The 24,911-nt window shown below is 50.1% G+C and overlaps 1 protein-coding gene and 1 non-coding gene across 3 annotated transcripts; both read right to left on the reverse strand.

Moving 5' to 3' along the window:
- Window positions 1-453: 453 nt before the first annotated feature.
- LOC149306125 (splicing factor 3B subunit 3) lies at window positions 454-24,911 on the reverse strand. 2 transcript variants are annotated; one of them, XM_089476716.1, is made up of 26 exons: window positions 24,555-24,911; window positions 22,991-23,093; window positions 22,090-22,416; window positions 20,723-20,895; window positions 20,310-20,451; window positions 19,560-19,672; window positions 18,628-18,765; window positions 18,423-18,526; window positions 17,896-18,061; window positions 17,095-17,190; window positions 16,171-16,243; window positions 10,861-11,012; window positions 8,974-9,129; window positions 8,332-8,487; window positions 7,698-7,841; window positions 6,906-7,028; window positions 6,450-6,604; window positions 6,023-6,197; window positions 5,600-5,805; window positions 5,321-5,477; window positions 4,363-4,488; window positions 3,155-3,367; window positions 2,763-2,861; window positions 2,246-2,389; window positions 1,511-1,615; window positions 454-1,055 (listed from the first exon to the last, which is right to left on the reverse strand). In XM_089476716.1, the coding sequence occupies exons 2-26, from the start codon at window positions 23,058-23,060 to the stop codon at window positions 915-917; spliced, it is 3,654 nt and encodes a 1,217-aa protein (XP_089332842.1). In that variant the 5' UTR covers window positions 23,061-23,093; window positions 24,555-24,911; the 3' UTR covers window positions 454-914. The 2 variants fall into 2 exon arrangements, with proteins under 2 accessions (XP_089332842.1, XP_089332843.1); XM_089476717.1 differs by lacking the exon at window positions 2,246-2,389.
- LOC149306126 (small nucleolar RNA SNORD111) lies at window positions 21,255-21,336 on the reverse strand. The gene has a single exon (XR_016271744.1). It is a non-coding gene; the product is annotated as a small nucleolar RNA SNORD111 (small nucleolar RNA).

Here is a 24,911-nt window from a genome sequence, read left to right on the forward strand (position 1 = left end):
AGAAGCCTTGCAGCTCCAAGAGAAGAGGTGAGACGCTGGCGCTGCGTCCCAAGGAGCCAAAGGCCCACAGAAGCCATCTTGGGGCCCTGACCTCCAAGAAAGGGGCAGATGCGCCAAGGGACACTCCTTGTGCCACGTGCCTCCGCCCAACCACAGAATGGCCTTGCACAGGCACAGAGGCTGCCTTGGGCTTATGGGAGGAACACCCTCCTTTTCCCCAATTATCTACAGCCAGGGCCCAGCCGGCACTGCTAGACAAGGGCAGCAGCAGCGACAGGCCTTTGGCTGCCAAGAGTGGCTGACACAAGGCCGGCTGAGCAAGTGGGGAAGAAGAGGCTTCCAAGTGCTTTTGGGGGCATGCTTGGGCCACCCTCCCACGTCTGCATGGCTTGATCGCACCCTCCTCTGCCTGGCTACGTGCAGGATTCTGAGAGAAACCATTGACTTAACAGGTTTGCTGCTCAAACTTTAATGCAGAAGCCATGTTTTCTTCTAAAAATGAAAAACAAAATGCTTTAGGGCCAGATCACGGTGGCCACCTCTACAAATGGTAAAGACTAATGTGGTATCAAGACTATATTTACAACACCGAGATAAAAACAGAACCCTTCCCTGGCACTGGCCCCCCCTTCCACCTTTTTTGCCTCCTCACAGTCTCACAAAAGGAGTGCCCAGGTGGGCAGCTATGTGGAGGCCTCTGGGCATCTGGGCCAGGGAAGGAGGCCATGAGGGCACTGTCCAAGGGTTGCCAAGTCTCCCCAGTGCAGCTCCTGAAATGGGGCAGAATACAGAAGGAATGCCCACAGCAGGTGCAGAGGCACCAAGAACAAGGAAGGGATGGGTGCAGGGGACCAGGTCTTCATTAAACCATCTCTGGAGGAAAAGTCTTTGCCAAAGCCCTGCAGGAGCCCTGCTCAGAACGCGTAGCGAGTGCGAATGTCCTCCAGCTTTTTGGAGACCTCCGGAGGGGTCCTGTCCAGTTCTTCAGATACATTCTTCTGTTTGTTGGGTTCCATGGAGTTGAACTGTTCGCAGAGGTCTCCATCAATGACGTTCTAGTGGGGGGGGAAAGGAGCCAGCCTTAGAAGCCTGTCACACAGAGATTCTAATAACTGAGAGCAGCCCCAGAACAGTCTGGGAAGTGGGCAGTGGGTCTGGCATGGCTTTGGCCCCTTGGGAAGCAAAGTTTCTGCCTGGAAGAGAAGCTTCGTGTCTGGGGTAGCTGAAGGGCACTGGAAGCCAAGAAGCGGGAAAAGGAGTGACTTGCATGGCCCAATGGCCCTACTGTTTACAGTTGTAAACCGCTTAGACACTGCTAGCTCAGTATGAGGCGGTATATAAATGAAGCTGTTTGTTTACTGAAGATCACCCACAAAGCTCTCTGGCATGGAAATTAATCTTTTGAAATATCCTTGGCCAAAACTATTCCAGAAGCCGCAGTCCACCCGCTCTGAAAGAAAGGACAAAAGGCAAGGAGCATGCAAGGAGGAACCAACCAAAGCAGCCCTACCTTGACAGGGAAGTAGTAGGAGCGGAAGCTGAGGTGGTCTCTCCCGCAGAGAGGAGGGTGCTCAGACCTGAGGTGCATCTCGACGTGTTGGAAGAAATCATGATCCTGAAAGAAACCGACAGCTGTTTCACTAAATTCCCTCCCCGGAAAAGCTACACCGGACAACCAGCAACACAACCAGGTCGGGCCCTGATTTGGACTCTTGCTTCAGATCGTTCTCTCCCATAAGGCACAGGCCTCTCCTCTTCTGCCTCCCCTGGTCATTCAGGTGGGGCTGGGTAAAGCCAAGAGGGCCGCGCAGGGCAAGGTGAAGCCATATGGCAGAAGCCCCACGTCTAGCTCTGTGTTTCTCAACTCTTTCCCTGGGAGTGGGCTTCTAGCCGCAAAGAGTCCTGGGGACTGGAGGCCAAGGGAGCCTTAGACCAGGTTGGAGGAAGCGCAGCATGTCAGCCCTACTCCTGTCCCAGGACACCCTCCATATTTTATTTTATTTTTTTGGAGGGGAGGAAAGTGTTTTTTGCCCAGAAATGCCCCCTAAGGAGCTTGAGAGGTAATTTCAGAATGTTTTTGCCAACCTTTGGCCATTGTTTTCTTCAGGAGTGCCCCAGAAGTTGACTTTTGGCTCACTTCCTGCTGGGAAGGCAGCCCTTTTGCCCCCCACATGTCTTGGGGGCACTTTGGGGGGGGACATCAGGCCAAGTTAAAAGTCCCCAGAACACACAGAGTGCCTCTTACCTCATGTGAGGTGAATGGGACCAGGATGCCAATGCCCCCAGACAAGGTAGTGTAGACCAGGGACTCTGAGCCTCCGGGGATCAGCGTTGTCTTTTGGAGAGAGAGCACCGTTTCTCCCACATGGTAGTTCATGATCACCTCCGCCTGGAAGGCAGGCAGAAGCCAATGATCCAGCAGCCAACCTGGGCTTTGAATGCCTTGCAGAAGAGGAAGGCTGTCTCTGTCTCTTGCACGCACGCGCGCAATCACAAACATGCACATTCACGCCACAGACAAGCAGCACTAACAGGTCACGTTATTCTCAAAAGAAAGCTGCTGCAATAACTTTGCCGCTGGGTTAGCAGAAGGTGTTCTTCCATGCTGCAAAGCCCTTTGTGGCATATATGCATTTCAAGCACTATATCTTAATATGGCTATTTGCTTTTTCTAAAGGACGCTGCAGTTGCCTTGAGAATAAAAGTGAGCCTGGGAAGAGCTCACACCAGAGATGGAGAGAGGGACTCTGGATTCAAGTTACCTTCTGGGAAGCGCCATTGAGAAGTCCTCGGTCCCACAGCGCCTTGTTGCCCGTTGGGTCTTCGTCAACCTCGTCATTCGTGTTTGGTGGCAGTCTCACCTGCATTGAAGGGGAACGGGTGAGAGGAGCAAATTCACTGCTGGGCCCCAAAGACACCTGGAGGACTGGAGCAGTTTCAACTCAGAGGAGAATCTTTGCAAGATGCCACCCCCAGACCAACAGTTGAAGAGTAGGACTCAGTGCCAGGGGCTGCATCCTGGTAAAGCACAGCCCAGCAACAGGAGGAGGAGAGAAAGGCAGGTGGCTAATGCCAAGCCTCAGCTGAGCCTCTCACAAAGAGCAGGCTTCTCCAGCAAAGCTCAGATTCCCTGGGGCTCTTCAGACCAACTCACCACGCAGATGTTGCCAAACTTGTCTGCCCCGGCCACAGTGTCGTAGTCCAGGAGGCAGGCAGTGGTGACCCAGCGCGGATGCGTGTCGTCCGCAAAAATGATGAGCTGGTTCTCATTCCTTTTGTAGCGCACCCAGATGAAGCTCTCTTGGACGTCGGACACGATCACTCGGTGCCCAATGGTCTGGATCCCACAGATGTAATTGGCAATGTGCTGCGAAGGGGCCAGAACCAAACGCCAAGTAAGTAAAGAGTGAGGGGCACAGCAAGCTCTAGCAGAAAAGGCACACTATTCCTGAAGAGCCTCCCTGCACCACGCTCCACTGCCAAGCCTCAACCCAAACAGAGCTTCAGGTCTCTCTGTCCCACAAGGCCAACAGAATGGGAGAGCAGCATCAACAGCGCTCTCCAGCCAAGGGAGGATTAAAGGCAGGCAAGGCTTGGCTTAGCCAGGGCCACTTGCAAGAGGACCATGACTCTGGTGAACTCAAACCCTCCAGTCTCCCTCTCTCCTCCCTACAGGAGCAACAAGGTCAGTGGTTCTGGAGAGAAGCAAAGGAGAAAAAGGAAGCTCTCTCCAGGCAAATGTGTGTTGGCCAGTTGCAAAGTTAGCAACAGCTGCAGTAAAGCCCAAGAATGTGACCTACATCCAACATTCTGCACTGGGAAATCACATATTCTGGCCTGGCATCTTTGCTCCTCAGAACCTGAATTCTGTTCCTTTGAGGTGGAGCAAAGGTAAGAACAGGAATTGCCCTGTGCACAGTCTATCATCAAGTTATGACACCTCCAAGTCTAAAGAAAGACTAGCACCAAAGCCCTTGTTTTTGAAGTATCCATGTGTTCACTGATACTAGGGAAAACCAAAGTCAGCCCAGAGCTTGTGCGCAGGCATGGCAAAGTGTGCCCCCAGGGCTCAATTTTAAAAAACCATTCGCCACTAGATGCCCCGAGAGGCCTTTTAAAAGACAGGGAGTGACCAGAGGACTTCTGGCATTTTAAATGAAGCCTCTCCTGGGCTTAAAGAGAGAGCGAGAAACATGAACCACAACAGCCCCAAATATTCTTAAGGGGTAAAAAACAGATTGCTTTGCAAGAGGTATGGCAGTCCAGGGGGTGGGGGGGAGGCATTGGGGCCCCTAACAGCCAACACTTGCCTGCTCCTTCCGCCAGCCCCCAGAGTACCCCCGTCTTTGAAGCTGCAAATACCTTATTCTCACACTTCCGGAGCAGCTTCTTCTTGCCCAAGTCATACACTCGCAGGAGTTTACCCACGCCAATGAGAACCCGGCCCTGGAAGGGAGCAATGGCTGCTGGCACCTCCTCCACTGGGGTCTGAGAAAAGGGGACAGAGAAAAGGCACCCATTGGGATCCTCATCCAAACAGAGACAACCAAACATCTATTAGCAAAACTGACCTTTACAAAAGCCAATCCCAAGTGTGAAAGAGCCTGCTCCCTGGTACAAGACACACAGGAAGACCAGCAGCAGAGACGCAGAGAGCCCTCAGGTCAGGCCCAGCCATGAGTCTGACGGTGCTCCTGGAGACCAGGGGAGCCCAGCAGGCCAACTAAGCTGAACCCTAGCCTCTGGGCAAGTCTGGTCCTGGGGAGGCACACAGCTCCAAGTGATGGACCTGCCTCAGATATTGCCTCTCAGGAACGAAGGGAGGATTCAACGGTTTGCAGCCCTGCACAAGCAATTTTCCCTACAGCAATGGAAAGCCACATACCTGACCTTTTTCTCAAGAGAGATGCTGCAAGTTCCATTCAGAATACAAGCTAAGAGTAGCCCCCTTCATCACAGACTGATGTTCTCAGCTCACAATGGCCTTCATTCCAAATTACCAGGCCATTGTGCAACTGCAACTATCACATCAGCATTCCTGCTACTCAAATGTTTTATGAAACAGCAAAGCAAAGACAGGGCAAACTGAATGAGACCCACAGGCACCATCCAGAGAACAGCCGCCATGCCATGTGGCAAAGTCTTGATGGTAAGCGACACGTGGAGGATGGAACTTGCTGGTTACGGACCTCTATCTCAGCCAGAGTTTTCTTTCTACAAGGGTAAAGGGACTGCCTGCCTGCTTCTTGGCAGCCCTTTTTGTGAGCCTGGCGCTGACCATTCCCAGACTGGTCTGACCCAGCTGCCGCAGGGAACTTACCTTGTGGAGGAACTCAAGCTTCTCACCATTATTCACCAGCTTGTAGGTGTAGACAAACCCTCCTGCAACAGAGCGTGGGTTCAGGATCAGGTCCTTGGCTACGCCCACCAGAACATGCCAGTCATCCCCACTGTTGGCAAACCGGCACACTGCCACACTGGGAAGAAGAGTAAGGAGAGCATCACTGGGAGGACCATGGCACTCACTGAGAGCCAACCAATGCCTGGTACCCCACCGCGGCCCCCAAGCACATCCCAGCCACTGAGCCAAGAGCCTTACCTGAAGGCGGCTTCATTCTGCTCCAGCTGGACGAGGTCCAAAGTGTTTCCCTGAATGGGGTTCATCACCCTGACAACGGAGGCCCACTGCCCATTCCCTGCCTTTGGGGCACCAAAGATGGACTCTGGGAGGTTCTCATTCAGAAAAGCAGCTGCCATCTCTGCGGCCAATTCCCGCTCGTCTTCCCCTGCAGCTTCCACCATTTCCTGAGAAGTGCCAAGGTGCAAAATGTTCAAGCCACATAAACAACAGAGGGGTTAAATCCCGCACTATGACAGATCCTTGAGGGTATTTGGACAGCAGCTGCTCTTTGGCCACAGTCTTCCAATGACTTCACTGCTGTGCTCTGGGCCACAATCCCTGTCCCACTCAGAAGGAGCTCAGCCCCAGTGAACAGGCCCATTGGAGGCAGGTACCACTTACCTCTGCCATCTGCTGCTTTCGCTGGGCTTTGGTTGCTTCTGTATAGGCATTGTGGTCGGTCTCAATGATGATTAAGTTGTTGCTCTCGGGGTGGATGACAAACTTCCTAGGGGTGTACTGAAGTGGGAAGGCAACCTGGTTGAAGACGGCGCCCAGCTTCTCCAATGCCAGAATCCTGGAACCCAAAGGATGGCACGTTAAGGCCACAAGGGACTTCTGGCACAAAGCTCCTGCTCACTGCCCCCTACTTACCAGAATCTTCACATACACACTCAAATCCGACACCTGCCCCCCACTAGCTGCCAATAGAGTACTCCATGCTCTGGGCACAAGGATATCATCATGCCAGGCAACCCTGGCACAGCCACTTCCTCCCAGTCTTGGTAAGGTACCTGGATGCTTCCCGGCACTTCCCAGACATACCAACCTCAGTGTGTTTGTAGAGATGGCAACAATGCCTTCTGGGCATTGCTCTGAGGCAAAGCCAGAGGCAAACTCCAGCGTCTCGTATGAGAGGGGGGTTAAGTGGAAGCGCGACTGATAGGAGTAGCTCAGCCACGAACGACTCGACATGGCCAGCACCTGGAGCAGGAGGGGAGACAGCAAAGAAGGGAAGGTCACCCGACTGGGCAGCAAGGCTTCTTCTCCCTATGGGGATCTCTCCCGCCAAGGCCCCTTTGCTACACCAAGATGAGAGAGCTCAGCAGTGGCAAGGGCACAAGCGCCAATTCCACCACTCAGTCCACAAGCTAGACGTGTTTGAAAACTTTGGCAGCCAATTAACTGTGGTACTGTGATCTTGGTTGCCCCTCCAAGAAACCCAGCCCCCAGCTCTCTTAGGGGAATAGCCCCAGCTCAGTATATCTCCCAGCTCCCCCCTCACCGCTTCTTGGCCTTGCATCCGGACGCGGAAGAGCTTCACGGGGCGCGACCCGAGATACCTGGTCCGAGTGTCAGAAAGATCTCCAGTGACCGGGTCAAGCACGGTCCGGAGCAGCACACCATTCTGGAACACGGACACAGAGAGGGGAGGACGGCGATTCAGGTTAATTCAGGAATACCAAACGATCTGCATCTTTTGATTCCCAACATCATTATTTCCACCTTCTCTCTGGCACGAGCAATGTTTGATGCTACCAAGGTACACTTTCTCCTTTTTACCCAAGTGGGAAAGGAGGTGTGGATCCCCTTCTAAAAATGCAGGCTAGAAGCAAAAAAGAAAGGGCACTAGATCAAGAGTGGAGCATCCTGGCCCCCATCTCACACAGGCCCAGCCTAATCCTTCGTGACAGAGTTGCTTGGTCTGCTGGGGGCAGGAAACAGGAACACACCGACAGCAAGGGAACTGTGCCCCTTCAAGCAGAAGGGGTCTTCCACTGGGGAGTCTGGATGCCCGGCATAGTGACTGTGGTTTATGCTGCCCCCTTTCCCCAGGAATTCAGGGCAAAAGGGAAGGAAGGAGGGGAAGAAAAAGGAAGGGAGGAAAGGATGGCAAAATAATGTTCCTTTCTGAGTTGGCAAGTTAGAAAGAGGTCCCGGTGCAACACCAGATTGGGCCACACGCTGCTTCAGAAATACGGAGGTTCCCTTATTGGCAACCAAGCTCTGATCTAGTCCTCCACACTTAGCAACAAGTCCCTCCTGCGTGGGAAGGACCTCCAAGGAGAAGCCTCACCTGCAAGCCAATGTTCAGGTACAAGAATCCAATGGAGCCTCTCTCCCCCAGCTCATCCTGCTTCTCCGCACCCCCCATTTCCACAATGCACAGTGATTCTGGCTGGGCAGGGAGGGCCTGCATGCTTAGAGGCTGCAGACAATCCTGAAGAGGAGGAGGAGGAAGAGACCAGTCATTACAGAGGAGAGCAAGAGCACCAGCATTTCTCACACAGGAGGCAGAGAGACAATGCCCTACACCTTGCTTTGCTCCTTACTTGCCTAGGCTTCAAATGAAGCCAGCTGTGCAGCCTCCACCAGAAGGGCCCCGTGACAGTAGCTCAACTGGCAGCTGCCTTCACGCCAGCCCCCCATCATTCCCAGGGGATGAGCGATGGCCAAACCACTGTGACAAGGAGCACCAAGAGCCCACCTGGCTACTCCATCTTCTCTCCCCATGGCAATGAGGGGTTTGAAAGGCAAGCTCTGCAGAGCCGAAGGGGTGTGAGGGATGGACTTTTCCTGTGGCTGCCAGGCACCAACCCTATAGCTTCCATCTATGAAGGGAAGGAAGGCCTCCCTTTTGTTATCAGCACATTAATTCAAAGCAGCCAAGCTCCTCTCAGACCAACAAGCAACTTGCACCAGGCACTTACGGAAGGGTCGAGGGAAATGATGCGAACGGTGTTGTCCACCAGACCAACAGCAAGGAACCGGGAGCGCTGCTCTCCAGGGGGAACGTTGGCCAAGCTCATGCACACCACATCAGCCGACATTTCCTTCCTCTCGGTGTATTCATTCAGTTGGCCAGACTAGTGGGGAAAGGCAAAGAAAGAAGGGAGGGACATTCAAGTGGGCAAATTATAAGCCAAACCAAACCAGTACTTTAACCAAGAGCAGTAGAGTGATTCCCTTCTCAGAAGCACAATTACAGGGTCACCTCATGCATCTCGGCTGGCCTCACAGAGATCCTGAGACAAACCATCTGGTTTACTAAAGAAAACAAGGCCTCGGTTCAGCAATTGGCCAGAGCCTTAAGGAAGGTGACACTTTGGAAGTGACTTTTGTCTTGGCCACCAGGACACACGGAGATCAGTCCACACCCTTCTGCCCCATGGTACAATCCACCTGAACCGTTCCCAGCACAAGTCCCAACAAAATGAACCAGAGTGACACATGGAGCAGAAGCATATTTGTGTGCAGGTTTTCTCCGTTTCTCTTGGGCGTGCACTGGAGAGTTTCCAACAAACTGGCCTCCAAGTCTTTCCATGACAGTCCTAAGTCTGGGAATAACGTACCGGGTCCATTTCGAAGTAGACCAACTCTCCTCCAGTCAAAGCGATCACCACCTGCCTCTGATTCACAGCACACTTGACAATGGTTTTCTTCCCTGGGGTTTTCCACTCATTAACTCGCTTGTCTGCTCTGATGTGCCGGATACCATCAGGATAAACCTAAAGGCAAACAAAAATTCAATTGTGACTAGCTAATACATTATGGCAATCTCCATCATGTACTAGATAGACTTCCTCTTGCCTATGCATTGTACCTCACCAGCCTTCTCACCCACATCTGCCCACCTCAAAGTGACCTTTTCCTCTATCTAGTTAACAGACTTCCAATCTTACATAGAATCAGAGAGTTGGAAGAGACCGCAAGGGCCATCCAGTCCAACCCCATTCTGCCATGCAGGAAATCCAAATCAAAGCATCCCTGACAGATGGCCATTCAGTCTCTGTTTGAAGACCTCCAAGGAGGGAGACTCCACTACACTCTGAGGGAGTTTGTTCCTCTGTCAAACAGCCCTTACTGTCAGGAAGTTCCTCCTAATGCTGAGCTGGAATCTCTTTTCCTGCAGCTTGGATCCATTGTTCCTGGTCCTGTTCTCTGGAGCAGCAGAAAACAAGCTTGTTCCCTCCTCAATGTGACACCCCTTCAAATATTTAAACAGGGCTCTCATATCACCTCTTAACCTTCTCTTCTCCAGGCCAAACATCCCCAGCTCCCTAAGTCATTCCTCATAGGGCTTCATGGTTTCTAGACCCTTCACCATTTTAGTCCCCCTCCTTTGGACACATAGCTCCAGTTTCTCAACATCCTTTTTAAATTGTGGTGCCCAGAACTGGACACAATATTCTAGGTTAGGCCTGACCAAAGCAGAATAGAGTGGCACTATTACTTCTCTTGATCTAGACACTATACTTTTATTGATGCAGCCTAAAATTGCATTGGCCTTTTTAGCTGCCGCATTGCACTGTTCACTCATGTTCAACTTGTGGTCTACTTGGATTCCTAGATCCCTTTCACACAGATAAGTCTCTCATTCATCCAGGTGTCCCCCATAATCCTATATCTGTGCATTTCATTTCCCCCCCTAAGTGCAATACCTTACATTTCTCCGTGTTGAATTTCATTTTGTTATCTTTGGCCCAGCTTTCTAGTCTATTCAGGTCATTTTGAATTTTGATCCTGTCCTCTGGGGTATTAGCTATTCCTCCTAATTTGGTGTCATCTGCAAATTTGATATGTATGCTCCCAATTCTGTCATCCAAGTCATTGATAACATGAACAAGAATCAGCTGTAGAGAGATCTTGTAACACCTTTGAGACTAACTGGAATAAAGTACAGTGGTACCCCGGGATACGAATGCGCCAGGATACGAAATTCCCGGGTTACGAAAAAAAATAATTTAAAAAAACTGTTCCGCGTTACGAAAGTTTTTTCGGGTTACGAAAAAACTTTTGGTGCTTTTCGGCGCGATTTCACACCAAATCGCGGCTTTTCCCCATTAGCGCCTATGGCAATTTGGCTTGCGAAAGTCTTCCGGGTTACGAAAAGGGCAGCGGAACGAATTAATTTCGTAACCCGGGGGACCACTGTAGTTGGCAGCATGAGCTTTTGTAGACTTCAGTCTACTTCCTCAGAAGTCTAGCAAAGCTCCTGCTGCCAACTTCTATATTTCAGTTAATCTCAAAGGTGCCACAAGATCTCTCTACATACTGATTCTACAGACTAACATGGCTATATCTTTGAAGAATCTGCTGGAGTGAGATGAGGAAAATCAAGAAAGTGTCTAGCCAGAAGTTTGTATGTATTTTTAAATTGCACATGATGGGCAGCACAAAGGATCAGATCTTCTGTGAAAGCCAAACTGCCCACAAATGGGAGAAGTGGTGCCCCTTACCTGCACCAGGGCATCATCCCCCAACAAGGAGCAGGACAACGTTGGGGTGGTGCCAAGGAACCCGGAGTCTGTCACTTCCTCTACTGTTTCTCCGATCGACAGCACAAGTGTGGCATTGACGAAGGACACAATGATGTAGGCATCGAATTCATCTAATTGCAGTAGCAAATGGGAAAGGCACCAAGGTCAAAAGGGTTTGCAAAGCCAGTGTAGCCCACAGAAAGTCTCCTTCCCCTTCTATCAGCACATTAATACACATGCTCACAATAACTTCAGTCCCCAGAAAGAACTGCCTTTATAAGTAAGATAATACTATTTTGCATTATATGTAATTAATAATATATGTATCTAATAATAATACTATGTTAATAATAATATAGGTATCTGTACAGAATATCAAAGCTAAATAATGACAACTGTGTCCCAAGCAAAGAAACCTCATGGCCCATCCCAATCACGCTGTGGCCCTTGAGGGCTGGGGACCAGATGGGAGGCTTGTCCAAAACTGAAGCGAGGCCAACTGGCCAGCCTGCTCCAGCCCATGCCACCCATCCAGCTCCCCACAGAATTGGTGGCCTCCACGATGCCAATGATCAGAAGCCAGCAATACCATTTTGCCTAATGAGATTGGCTGGCTGGCCAGTCTCCTGTGAAGCGCTGGAAAAACCCAGCTGGTCTCATCTCAATGGAGAGATCGTGAGCTTGCACCGGGGGCTATGTAGCCCCTGCAATGGCCTGACGTGATCAGGTTGCTCAAGAACAGAGAGAAAGTCACTGCAAAAGAAGAATATTTGAGAGCCAGTGAGCGTACGGCTACATAAGGAGGATGGCCCTCTCTTAAGAATCCCTTCATCTGGGCTGCCACCCAAACCGACGATCCTCTGGGTTGGGTACAGCTGGAGCGAAAGCCCCTGCGGCTCCTTTCCCATCCATGCGAAACTGCTCAGGCAGGACAGCTATGCTTCCTGCCAGCTCAGGCTCATTCCTCCCATGCGCCGCATCGTGATTACGATAAAAGAAACCAAGAGAAAACCTGCAAGGCAATAAACATGTACCAACCTAAACTTATACTTGTACAACGCAATGCAGCTAAAACATAGGATGCTATTAAGACACCTCTTTTTAAAAAGATGCGGAGGGGAGATCTATAGTAGGCTAGAAAGGCAGGGGCAGAAGAACAGTCCCCTCCCTTGCTTGCATCCTCAAAGAGTGGAGCCCCATTTAGTTACAAAGCTGAAACCCTGGCCTCCTGGGCCTGAGCCAGAGCGCCACCAATGCCCCAGGCCCAGCAACCCTGGCTTAGCAGAGGATCCAAAACCCAGAGTTGGCCTAGTCTAGTGGAGCAGCCAGGATGCTGGAAGGAAAGCATTCCTTCCTGGGAAAGATCTGGGCATGACGGTGGGGATTTCCCCATATAATAAACCAAATCCTGAATGCTACGAATCGCAAGGGAGGGATGCCAACTGTCGCTCAACGTTTAGCCAGCCATTGGCAATGGGGCAACAAAACAGATGGAGAAGAGAGGAGGGACGCACTGGGTTGGCAGTCACCTCTCCTCTCTCTTCACTTGCACTGCAAGGTAAAAGGGCAACGCTGAAAGAAAAGGCACTTGTTCAAGATGCTAAGTGCAAAGCAGAGCTGGGTCTTGCATCCCAGGCACAAAAACACTCCTCCTGTGAACCGAGTTTTCTGCTTCAGCTGCACCCATTTCACAGAAACCAAGCTGACAAAAAGGCTGAGAGGTCAGTAACACAACCCCTAAAAGAGGGCCAACCTGAGCCCAAATACCAAGTCCCATATTTGGCCATACAAAGTGCCTCCCCTCCCCCCCTCCCCGAAAAGTCACAACACACACCTGCTAGTGGAAACAGACATCAAGATAACCCCAGCAGATATATTGTGTATGCACACATACATACAAAAACAGGCAGAGTAACTCTCACCCTCATTGCCCCCTCCCCATGGCAGCCATTTTATGAATGGGTAAGCCTGCCCACACAGATTATCCATTTTGTTACCACACACATTCAGCCCCCACATACCCACAGTTCCCAAAAGGGCTGTCCTTCCTCCTTGACTGCTACAGAGCCAAATAATCTCAGCAGAAAGGGGTGGGAGTCACATGGCCCTCCAAATACTGTTGGACTGCAGCTCCCAGCAGCCCCCAAAGCCAGCGAGCCAGTGATGAGGAATTCTGGGAGGTGGGGTCCCCAGAAAGTGGTCCGATGGCCAGGAGGGAGCTGTCCTGAGGAGGCTGGAAGGGGACCCTGCCCACCGTCCCTTGGCAAGCAAACAGAAACTCTCCTGCCCCACAACGAACACAAGGCTTTTAAGAGCATGCAGTTTTACTGACTAAAGTCTTCTAAGTATTTGTAAGAGCTTATCACTGTATTTGTTTTAATTTCTAAAGGTGCTTTGAGTCCTTTGGGAAAAAGGAAGGAAATACATCAATCCATCATAAATGGCCAATGTCTGAAAAGGACTGCATGCAGACCACTCCGTCCAGAATACTTGTTCTTTTCAGTCCACAGAAACTGTATGGAAGTTTGTAAGCTTTAAAAGTGACACCAGAGACTAAACACTGAGACACGATACATATCTGCAAACATGCATCTTCACTTCCATCTAAACCACCACATGCCTCTCACTTTCTGCTTAGAAACAGCCACAACCGCTTTCCTTCAGGCAAAGCCACCAATGATCCTTCCAGGCCTCCAGTCACAACCACTGGACTCTCATAACAAGCGTGACGCAAACCTGGCATGGTGGGCAGGTTCTGCAATCCTCTGCTTGCACTGGGGCACTCAGTAATAAGTGCCACAAGGCTGGCACAACCACAAAACACTGTGCTGGATCTGCTGCCACTTACTAGCTTTGCTTGGATTGGGGGTAGGAGGACCCTGCCATTATCGCTGTCCTCCTCCACTGCTTTCTTCATCTGCAGCCCTTCCGATAAGCTGCTTCCCTCATTTCCTTGGCCTCAAGACTTCAACACAAGCTGCGTAGTTACCCATTATCAACAGCCCCAATTGCTCATGAACTGATTTATATCCCAGTATTTCTCCCATATGGGACCCAAAGTGGCCACCACTAATTTGGTGCCATCTGCAAATGTGAGTTTCCAGTCCAGCACCTATTCTAAGTCCTTTGTAAAGATGTCAAATGACACTAGACCCCACACAAGACCCTGAGGCATCTCACCGGTAACTTCTCTCCATGGTGAAGGGCAGCTGTGGGTGAGCACTCTCTGGATTTGATCTGTCAACCAATTTCAAAACCATCTAACCATAACACTGTTTAGTCCATACTCCCATACTGAGTTCTTGCAGACCCTTGCAGATGTTCTGAGGGATTCCTTTACAAGAAACGTAACAGAAAGGCTTCAAGGTTGTCCCATCCATGCTCCCAGCCCACTCCAGCTAACAAAGCAGGGCCACCAGCTACTGTTTAGGTACACACCTGTGGGAGGGGGGTCAGCACCTCCACCACCAGCCACCTGCGGAAGAAAGAAGAAGGCTTGGTATTGGTAGGATCACAACCACATACCAGCCGAGGTTAATATTTGCCATGAAAGGGTTTATATTGCACACAGGCCCAACACAAGAGCAAGAATATCTGCACAGGAACAAGCCTTCCTGGGCTGGGGGCACATTATAACAATTTAGGGATCCAAGTCTGCTCTTTTGGAGCAACTGCTATCAACACATCAGAGTCACAGATATCAAGACTCCAAAAGAAACAGGAAAAGGAAATGCCACCTCCTTCCTCCAAATTTGGGGACAGGGAGAATCCCCCTCTTTTCCCCTGATTCTTTGGGTGAGCAAACGACTGACAATTAGGTAAATTCAGAGTTCATTACAATTTTACACTACTGAAAAACCCACCACTTTACACACTGCCACAGTAAAAAAAAGCTCATGAGAACCCTAGCCATCACATAGAAGCAAGAGAACTGGGATTCACTCAAGATATCTGGACACTTCATAAGAGACTGAAGTCCACCTGGAATACATTTATTTTCGCACAGGGAAGCATTTGTATGGAACAAGCTCTGCTCCATGAAAATTCAAACTGGCGTTATCAGAGAAAACTCAAGCTCACTTGCTCCGAGTGAACAATGAGCCATCTTTCCACGCCAGAAAATTTGAATTCAGAATATGTCCTGAGAAAACAGTCCTGTATACGGAGACAGCCAAAGCTCATCAAGCCCTGGGCTGGAAGAGATGTCAAGAATAGCAGGGAGATCACATCTGAAGATTGCAGGCGCATGACCCAGAGCATTGATTTAGGAATGGAGCGGTGCCTCCCAAACCCACAAGAGAAACAGAGAGAGAAAGAGCATGGCAACTCCAGCACATGCTGCAGCAAAGTCCACCACCTCTGTATTTCTCAGAGATGGGCTGATTATCAGGCTGGGAGCTACAGGAAGATTCATACAAGCGGCAGTGGCCTGACCCCAAACCTTTAGAGCTTTTAGGAACAGATCCACTTTTCCCAGGAGGAGTACAAAGGGAAAGGCAGCCATGGCTAGGAAAAGAGACCCCAACCCACGCAGCCAACAGTCCTTCTGAGGCCAATCCTCATGCCCCCAACTGCAAACCATTTCCTGCCTTCAGAATCAACTAAGACCCAATGCTAGATCAGCGGATCAACGGACAAGCCACACCTCCATCTAGCGGCTAAAATGAGTCTGTTTTCTAGTGCACGGTCCATTCATCACTTGAAAACACAGAACCATATTTTCTACAGGTCTCAGAAGTAATGTATTCTTTTACACATCCTTCAAAGAGCTAAGCAGCCACCACATTAAAACCCAATTCAGCAAAGAAGACAATGTAAAAGCCAACACCTGCCTGCACAGAAACATGTCTCCCAACCGGCAGGAGAGCATCAAAGACTGGTACCAGCCTGGCCACCGATGCCAGGGGCTTGCAGAGCCTGGGAGCTGCCACCAAGAAGGCCCCTTCTCCTCCCCCAGGCTCAGAGGAAAGGACCTTAAAACCCAGGGAGGTTCATATGGGAGAATATGGTCTTAAAGACAACCTGGCCTCGAATCATAGCCAGCACTTTGAATTGTATCTGGAAACAGAGACTGGTAGCCCAGAAAAGCAGTAAGTGCATGAAAGTAGTACATAAACAAATAAAGGAGGTTTGCCATAGTTCTGAAAAGGTTAACAGCCAAAGCTGGGTACCAAGGAGTCTGAATCATGCCAGATGGTCTCAAGAGAAATTCTGGTCTCCAATGCTGAGCGTATAAAGCCAACTTACAATCTCCATCACTTCCAGATGCAGCAGAGAAGCCTTCCTTACCTTCAACATGCCTCCTGACGGTCCACACAGCATTGGGGTTACCAGGCAACTCCGAAACGGCCATTTCAGACACCTACCGAGACAGAACATTTTTCATTTACTGTATGCATCAGTTTTGATGATTTCTCCACCAAATGGTGTTACTAAATGGTTAGCCATCCTGAGGGGGACTCTTACAGAGTCAGATCACCGGTCCGTCCAGCCTGCCCTTTTGCACCTCTCCTAGGTACTTTTTGGAAACAAAACGCCAGTGGCTTCAATGGGCCATAATGGCCTATCATTGACCAGCTAACAGCATTTATGCAGTTACACTGACTGGACAACTTCATTATTCAGAGGTTCATTCTTCCCTTATCTCTCATCCAGTTTTAGAAACTTGTGAGCCTGGCAATGTCACCTGCTGTGATTCAGACACTGCTTTTCCCAGTCTTCATCTGAAACCAGACACTGGAAACGCTGCCTTTGCATCAGCCTGGCTTTTTCTGACTGGCAGTGGCTCTCCTGTCCCAGGCAGAGAGGCATCCCAACCCACAGCTACCCACAACCCTTTAACAGAGCCATCCTTCTCAGCCTATCAGATGTGAGGCACCAGCAATATCCCATCCCCTCTCCCAACCATGTGCCAGAAACCAGTGCCATATTTGTGCCCAATGGCTACAACTTTCTTTCTTTCCTGGAAACTCTATGGACCTCCACTCTGAGCAGCACTGGAAACAGGACTTGCCATACATGCCTCCCTCCCATCAGCCCTAACTCCTCAGGAGACCCTTCCTGCCTCTTTGTTTCTTTGGCTCATAACAAAGAGAAAGTCATAGGAGGGTAAAGACAGACAGTAGCAGTAGTTCCAATGGGTCAGAATCCAGATGTGGAAACCCAGCTTGGTTCTTTCTGCCAAGCGCTCCCTTGTTCCCCTCCTTCTCTTACCTCGAGTCCATGCCTGAGGACCCTGAGGGATGACCGGGGGCCCCTTCCACAGGCCACATATAACTGAGGCGTATCTTCATTCGCTAGATCAGCTATCTGCACAAATAATGCCAAGGTACAAAAAGCAAGAAGCTGAAGGCTGTACAACTCAAAATGCACAACCTGCCTGAGCTTTGAAATCTGTGGGGGAGGGCTTTCTTTCTCTTAGTCCCACCACCATCACATTATTATTTATTATTATTATTAATTACAGGTACATTTGGTGAGGATGCAGCATAGTGTCTTCATGGTGGCTGCTCCCAGGCCATAGAGCTCCCTTCTAAGGATGCTCAGTTGCCCCTCTCTGCTCTTTTTCCATCAGCAGGCAAAATATCTTTTTTTTATTTAGGCAGACCTTTGGTGTTTAAATTAAGAAACAGAAAGGTGTTCTAAATGTGGTGTTACCTATTTATTAATTAAAACAGCTTTACATATGTATTTTTGAAGTACAACTTTAGCTGGACTATGTTTTACAGTTCTGCAAGCTGTTCTGAGTCCCTTTCAGGGAGATAGGCAAGGCATAGTGGAAATAAAAGTTGCTCAGAGTTCTTAGTTACAGAAAAACTGATACACAACTTTGATAAATTAAAATGGGTAAAATAAAAAAGTCTATCCTGCTTATCACTTTGGATCTTAAGAGGCAGCCTGCAATATCAACTCTGGCATTATTCTCGGGGCCCAGGGGACGACACACAAGGCCTGGGGCAAACCCAAGGCAAGGGAGTCAGTCTGCAACTTCAGAGAATAAGAAGGCAGCATTACCTGGCAGCACAAGATGGGAGACAGGCTATCCAGCTCATCCACCAGCACCAGGTTCTTGAGCGGCCGGGGCTGGAAAAAGAACGTGTCCCCTTCCTCCAAAGGCATGGCAGAGGAGAACTCGGGCTCCTCATCGTCGTCTCCCAGGTGAGCGATCTGGTAGAGGTAGCTGCAAAGAGGAGACAGGGGCTCTAGCAGGGCTCCAAAGAGAGGGGGGTCTCCACTTTGCCACTGCCGTAACATAGAGGCTTCAGGGAATGCTTGTTTGCTTGAGTGAAAAGCTATGACAAAGGGCAAGAGTGGCTGAAAAGAATCCAGTCAGAGTCCCTTCTTCAGCCCCTTCTTCGCCTGCCCCCCCCCCCCCACCACAACTGGGACAAAGACAAAATGCCGTTCCCTTTCCAAGGCCAGATGTGATAAGAAGCAGCCATGAGTGTACAGACGCCTGCTTTCCGAATGGCAGCAGCACTTGCAGAGGCGAACATTCAATTGAGTAGCCCTTTTAGAAGGGAATGGCGGAGTCTACTTACTGGTTCCCAAACTCAGAAGCCACAAAGAGGAACCCTGTTTTCAGCACACACATGGCAGCAGCTACTGGAACAGTGTCAAAGTACTTGAGGCGGATTTCTGTGACCTGAAAGCCCCACAAAGGAGTCCCTGCGTGAGCCAGACAGCAAGGCTTCTTTATACTCACACCAGTAAACTAGCGCTTGCCAGTACAACTGGATGGCTTACCATGTCCTCATCAGTCTCCAAGGTGATTTTGAAGATATCACCCTGCTCTGTCTGAGCCAAGAAAAAGAACATAGACTTTGTCTTGTGTGTAGCAGAGCAAACAAAGATCATGCCTCTTTCGGGGTCATCCAAGTCATTCTGTCACAGAGAAGAGCAAACGGAGACTCAGTCTTACAGGCATTTTCTTTGCAAGAGTACAAAATACACGTGGCGACTTCATCCCTCTCACCGTCTTCCTGGCAACATCCCATCTCTTCTGTAAAGACTCTGACCTGCCAGAGGCTGCCTCTTCCCTCTCACACCCTTCTTCCTTCTCACATCCACCATCTCCTGTCACTTCATCCTTTCTGAGCTCTCTGGAGGAAGGACAGCATGCCTTCTCACTACCACTTTCCCTCCTACTCCAAATCCTTTTTTCATCAAGTGGCATCCGGAAAATGTGTGCTCAGCACTGACAGTATGGCTGCCACTCTTTGCCAAATTAAGACCTCTAGCCCGTTCTTACAACTCATGTTTACCATCCAATCCATGTGATCCTCCAACCGTTCTGCTAGCCAGAGGAAAAGGAACTCATCAGAAGTCCAAGTCTACTTTATTTGTTCCTTACTCTTTCTTATGACAACTGAATCTCACCACAATTCTATGTGCAAACAAGGAAGCGCTCTAAAGTGACCCAGCAAGCTTCAGGGAATGAATGTTCCAGTTCTAGTCTGATGCCCAAAACCACACCGCACTGGCTCTCTAAAAATGGTCAAGTCCAGACCCTTCCATCCCTTACTTTGGCCGACGCCGCATTTGTCTGTCCACTACATTCCTACAGAATAACCCATTTTTCTTTGTGTTTACTAGCCAGAATGAACATTTTCCCTAGCTGGCCAGAGAGTGTTACCAGGATATTCATTCAGAATGACAAAAGGCCACAATATTCTTACCCGCCTTCTGGGAATGGGACATCGAATATCTGGTTGATCGCCAAAGTTTTTGTAGGTGATGTAGTTTTCAGAACAAATGAGCACCCCACTGGGCCCATCAGAGCCTCCAGGCACTGAAAAACAAGAAGGCTTCATGAGATGCGGAAGAACACCCGCAGGGACAGTTGAGCTCAGGCTCACAAAATACCATTCTTTCCACATGAACTGCATGTGAGAATAAATGGCACAAAGGCTTTCGTCATCATGCTTAATAGGCGTTGGACAGCACAGGCCTACAAACCACAACTGGAGTTTCTTCCAGCAACTTTGCTTATCTCCTAGAAAAGTCAGTACCAGCTGCCTCAGGTTCATTTCTGTCTCTCTCTGAGTTCACTGGTCCCTCAAAGCTAGTTGTCGCATTTTTTCACAATAATGTGTTTGTGCTTGAATGCGTATTGTAATAATAGTGAGGAAAGGGCTGGGCAGGCAAGAGCAACAAAAGGCACAGGAGCCAGAGGAAGAAAAAGGCAAGCAGCACTCAAGGGAGTGGATAGATTTGATGCTAGCTGCAGGCTGCCTGCTCCAAAGCACAGCCTTTTCATCTAGGCAAGGTTTCCAAAAGAGAACCTGGTGTGGAAATACTTGTTGTTCTTTCCATACAGCAGATGTGAGAGCAACAGTGGGGTCTGGTCCAGCCAAAGAAAATGAATTATGACATCTCTAAATTAAGGCAGAACACCTTCTCCCTAAGAAGACTGCAAACGGCGGTACCTGTGATAAGGAAGTTGCCATGCTCCTCCAAGGGCTCACTGTACTTCCGGACCACGTGGTTCAGGCCCAGGTCTAACTCATAGAAGGTCAGGGTCTGCTGGGTGTTGGCTGCTGCTTCTCCTGTGGGATCACTGTCTGCTTCCTGGCCAAAAAAACAAACAAACCAAGACAGACACACTGGCATCATGTATTGCCGAGTAAGAGAACAAAGATATGATTTTTAAAGTCAACTGCCTTGGGAGTTACCACTGAAGGGCAGAAAGATAAGCAATACGCAACTACCTCCAATGTATGTGCCTCGTTCATGCTCATATCCTATGTGCTTCCCCCCTTTTTCCTCCTGTTTCATTCTTGTAATCATTCTTTAATAATCCAATTATGTGTTTAAAAAAGAGAGCCCAGTTCCTCAGTACCTCATAATCCATTTCCAGGCAGGCAAACATGGGGTTTTCAAAGCCTACGTCTACTCCGACCACATGGTAAACCAAGGTGTTGGCCTTGTGGGCCTCCAAAGGGGAAGAAATGGTGAGGCGGGCTGCAGCATCTCTGTTCAGAATGTAGACAAGCTTCTGCTTCTCAATGGCACCTGCACACACACAAACAGGAAGGGAGCACACTGCAAACACAATGTCAACCCTTCAATGCCATGGTATGGTAGCCCAGCCTCCCTGGGAGAAAGGAAAGAGCAGCCGGGAGCCTTAAGTCACACGGTTTTCTTGGCAAGGTTTGTTCAGAGGGTTTTTTTCTCAGTGCCTCGCTCTGAATCTGAGTGAGTGTGACTTGCCTACGGTCATCCGGTGGGTTTCCCTGGCAGAGCGTATATCCATACCCTGGTCTCCAGAACAATAACACAACACTCAAACCACTACACTACACTGGCTCTGCATTTTAGCCAAGAATTATTTTGGTAGGCGTGTACTGACAACCAGCCATCCATTGTAACAAGAACCTCATCAGAAATGGATCCAAGTGTCTTCATGGCTTATTTCAGAGAAGAGACATGAATTCCAATCATCATTTCAGGCCAAAGGAAAAATATGTGCCGTTCTTGGCAAATGCAGAAACCGCAACATTATTTTAGAACCAACGGAAGTGGCACAGTCAGGAAGGCTCCATTCATTCCAGAAAGGGGAAGACAAATGTTATTAAGATTCAACATCCGCATGTCAGCCTTCTCATGTGAGCTACAATCAAAGCCTTCCCCCTTGATACTGTGACCAGTCCAACCCCCTCAAAACTATACTACTACTCATTTGCAAACCTGCAACACCATCACCAAGCTAAAAATCCTCTGAGATCAAGACCAAAATGGGGACTCAAGAGTTAAAAGATCCCCTGAACTGCCAGTGTTTCAGTCAGTATGTATAGCCACACAGCCCTCCTCCGTTCATGAAACCAAGAGACGCATGCAGCCGGAGCAGAATAAATAAATACTCATGGCAGCAACTATTTTGTGCTACAACTGGCCCTGTTAAAAGATTTTCATAATGCGGAAAGTGGTAAAATGAAAGCAGCCAAATCCATGGATCAAATGTCACCTGGGTCCCAAACTGCCAAAGAGCAACCCTTTCTTAGGGTGCATCTACACTAGAAATGATGCAGTTTGACACCACTTTAAGTGCTGTGGCTCCATCCTATGGAATCCTGGGGTTGTAGTTTTACAAGGTCTTTGCCCTTTTCCTAAGTCAGAGAACCCTAACCTTTCCAACTGAACCCATTTCTTTCTCAGTCCCTCTCGCTCTTTCTTTCTCGCAGTCCCATTACACACTCCTCAACTTACTGATCATGACCGCTCTCCCCTTTGGGTCCACAGCCAAGTACTGTCCGGGGACGATCCTGCGGCAGCCACTCTTGCCAAAGGTTTCCTGGTGAATCTTCTCAAACACATTTTTAGAAGGCTGGTACTCTAGAATGACAATGCGGCCCGAATCGCTGCCCACCACGATGTAGTCTTTGGTCCCACCGGTTAAGCGGAAGGCCATGAGGGAGCGAATGATCCCAAAGACTTCGACTGTCAGCAAAGTATGCACTTTTCCAGTATTGGGATCGGGGCGAAGCAACTCCAGGATCTTCCCTCGGGAAACAACAATCTCTTGCTGTTTAGTACCTAAAAAGAAGAACTCTGTCAGATGATGACTGCAAAGGGAAAGCACTTCTCAAAACAACAACTCAAAGGTTCCTTACAGACAGGTCCTCACAGGATGAAGACATTGTGACTGTTCCCAATGAAGTGAGGGAGAGAATTCATGAACCTGGAGGGACAGAAATCTAAACTGCAAATCTTTTGGGTTCGGTTTAATAGTCAATGGGGCCATCACCTAACTTTTCAGAAGCCACTTTCAAAACTTAGCCTTGGCATCCTTAAGGATACAGTGGCCCCCAACTCACCAACAGACACAGCCTTCAGCAGCAAAAACGCTGCCCACTTCTGCTTTAAATCTATGATGAAAAAGGAACATAGCAAAGCCAAATCTTTCTCTACTCCCCCTGAAAAGGCCTGAGCTTTTGTCTGGTTATTAGCCCAGAACCTGTATTCTGACTTCTATGCTTCCTCCCCATGGATCTCCACTGCCCCACAATGAGGGACACAGACATGGGGGCTTCTGTGAGGCGGGTGCAGCATCTAATCACAAATCCTGCATTAACTAGACGTAAGAGATAGCAGTGAGAACAACGCTTACCTGAAAAATTGCCATGGATGGCATAGCTGATGCCCGTGGCTCTCTGCAACGTGATGTTGTAAAGGAACATGGCGCCGGCGGACGGTGGGCCGCCTCAGAGACCCTGCCAGGAACAGGACCAAGCCGTTAGGAGTGGCACCGGCTCCATCCACATCCTTTGAAACTAATGCTCACTGGTTCATGACATGGGAGACAGAGCATAGGCAACACTGGAGGGAAGCAAGGATGCTTCCAAGACTGGAACACCTTCTTCAACCTTCCTGATACAGAGGGCCCTTGCTATCCATGGACGCTCAAGCCCCATTCATCCCAATGGCAGAAGGAAATGGCATCTCTTATAGAGAATGGAAAGTCAAGGTTTCCTATTTGGAGTGTAGGCTTTTTCTGGATATTTAATGGATGCTTAAATCCATAGATAAAAAAATCTGTGGCTAAGGAGGGCTGACTGCATTCCCACAGCAAGAGTCTTGAGGAGAAACTACCTTCCCAGACCTTAAGAACACTTGCTTTCTGGATACACTGAGGTTGGGTCGACTTGCCATCTCACTAGATAAGGTTTTGCACTTCTAATACACACCCCAAGCTATGTGCCTTTTAAATTAAAATACCGCACCGGCAGAGTTGCCGTCTTGGTTTATTATTGCGGTAAAAGCAAAAGCAGTGGCTGCTGGCACCTTATTGGCCTAAGCCTTTAAGGCACAGTGCATGCCAGGTTAGATGCCCTTTTGCCCGTTACATGAGTCCTGCAGGCGTATGTTTGCGTGGAGGAAAACAAGTAACGAGTGAGGCATCAGACACGAATAAGTAAATACATAAAGCCTGTGCCAAGTGCCACACTCTGCTATGGCTATTCTGTGTCTGCACATGAGAGGCAATCGCAAGGGCATCAGCCCAGCCACGTTCTGCCAGGCCCCAGGGAGGCAGCCCCCCCCCCCCAAGCCACACAAGCACATCGCATGCGGCTTCCCTCGGACACAACTGCTCCCGCTCCCTCCATGCGCACATGCAATTGCACACAGGCAGAGCAAAGGCTCTGTGCACCAATGGCTCACAGCTTATGGCGGCCCTAAAGTGCGTGTTTCATGGGGCTTCCTTGCGGCTGCCTTCCGCTGAGGCTGAGAGAGCGGGGCTTATCGCCCAGGGTCCCCCAGCGGCAGGCTCCATGGCTGGGCCAGGATTCGAACCCTGGCCTCGCAGTGGATCACTGCCCGATGTAACCTCTATGGGCAAGTATTCTCCAATGCGATGTATCCTCTATGGGCAAGTATTCTCCAATGGGTTTCCTTATGCTTTAGCTTCCCAAACGGGGCCCTTGAAGGGCGTTGGGGCTTCAGCCCCCAGAATCCCAGTCCACTGGCCAACGCGGCTGAGGCTCCCGGGAGCTGGAGTCCAAAAGCCCTTCAAGGGCCCAGTTTGGGGTTGAGGACTCCATTTCCCAGAAGCCTCAGCCATCTGGGCCCAGAGTCGGGGACCCTGGGAGCTGAAGTCCAAACCCTCCGGAGGCCCAGCGCCTGGGAAGCGAGGCAAGTGCCCTCCCAACTGCCGGGCCCTGCGCTCCGCTCACCGGCCTCGCTCGCTCGCCGTCTCTCTGCGGCCCAGGCCTTCCTCTCCGCCTCGGAGGCTCCGGCTGCGGGGGCGAAGGCGGCGCGGATGGCAACGGATCCCTCTCCCTGGCCTCCGCCGCTCAGCCCGCGCTCCGCCTTCAAGCTCCACCTCGTTGCCCACCGCGTATGCGCGCTGCCTGGGGTCCTTCCGCGGCGGAAGGCTGCCCTCGGCGCGCCTGAAGCAACTCCCGACGCCCCTCGCGGCCACGCCGAGCCCCAGCCTTCCTCCTCCGGCGAAGGGGCGAAACGGAGACACACGTTCCCTCTCGGCGCCGCTGCGGAGAGCCCTATTCGCACCTCCCTCCGTTCAGGCACTT

Source organism: Sceloporus occidentalis, unplaced genomic scaffold (genome assembly GCF_023333645.1).
Source record: "Sceloporus occidentalis isolate IW3139 unplaced genomic scaffold, rSceOcc1.0.p SCAF_10, whole genome shotgun sequence".
In the NCBI taxonomy this organism is placed as follows: domain Eukaryota; kingdom Metazoa; phylum Chordata; class Lepidosauria; order Squamata; family Phrynosomatidae; genus Sceloporus; species Sceloporus occidentalis.

Excerpts from the sequence above, each read along its gene's own strand:
- LOC149306125 (XM_089476716.1), bottom strand. The coding sequence starts at position 23,060 with ATGTTCCTTTACAACATCACGTTGCAGAGAGCCACGGGCATCAGCTAT. Across the intron at positions 16,244-17,094 it reads TCCTCAGGCATGGACTCGAG|GTGTCTGAAATGGCCGTTTC; the intron begins GTAAGAGAAGGA and ends CTGTCTCGGTAG. Across the intron at positions 8,488-8,973 it reads TCTACTTCGAAATGGACCCG|TCTGGCCAACTGAATGAATA; the intron begins GTACGTTATTCC and ends TTTCCCCACTAG.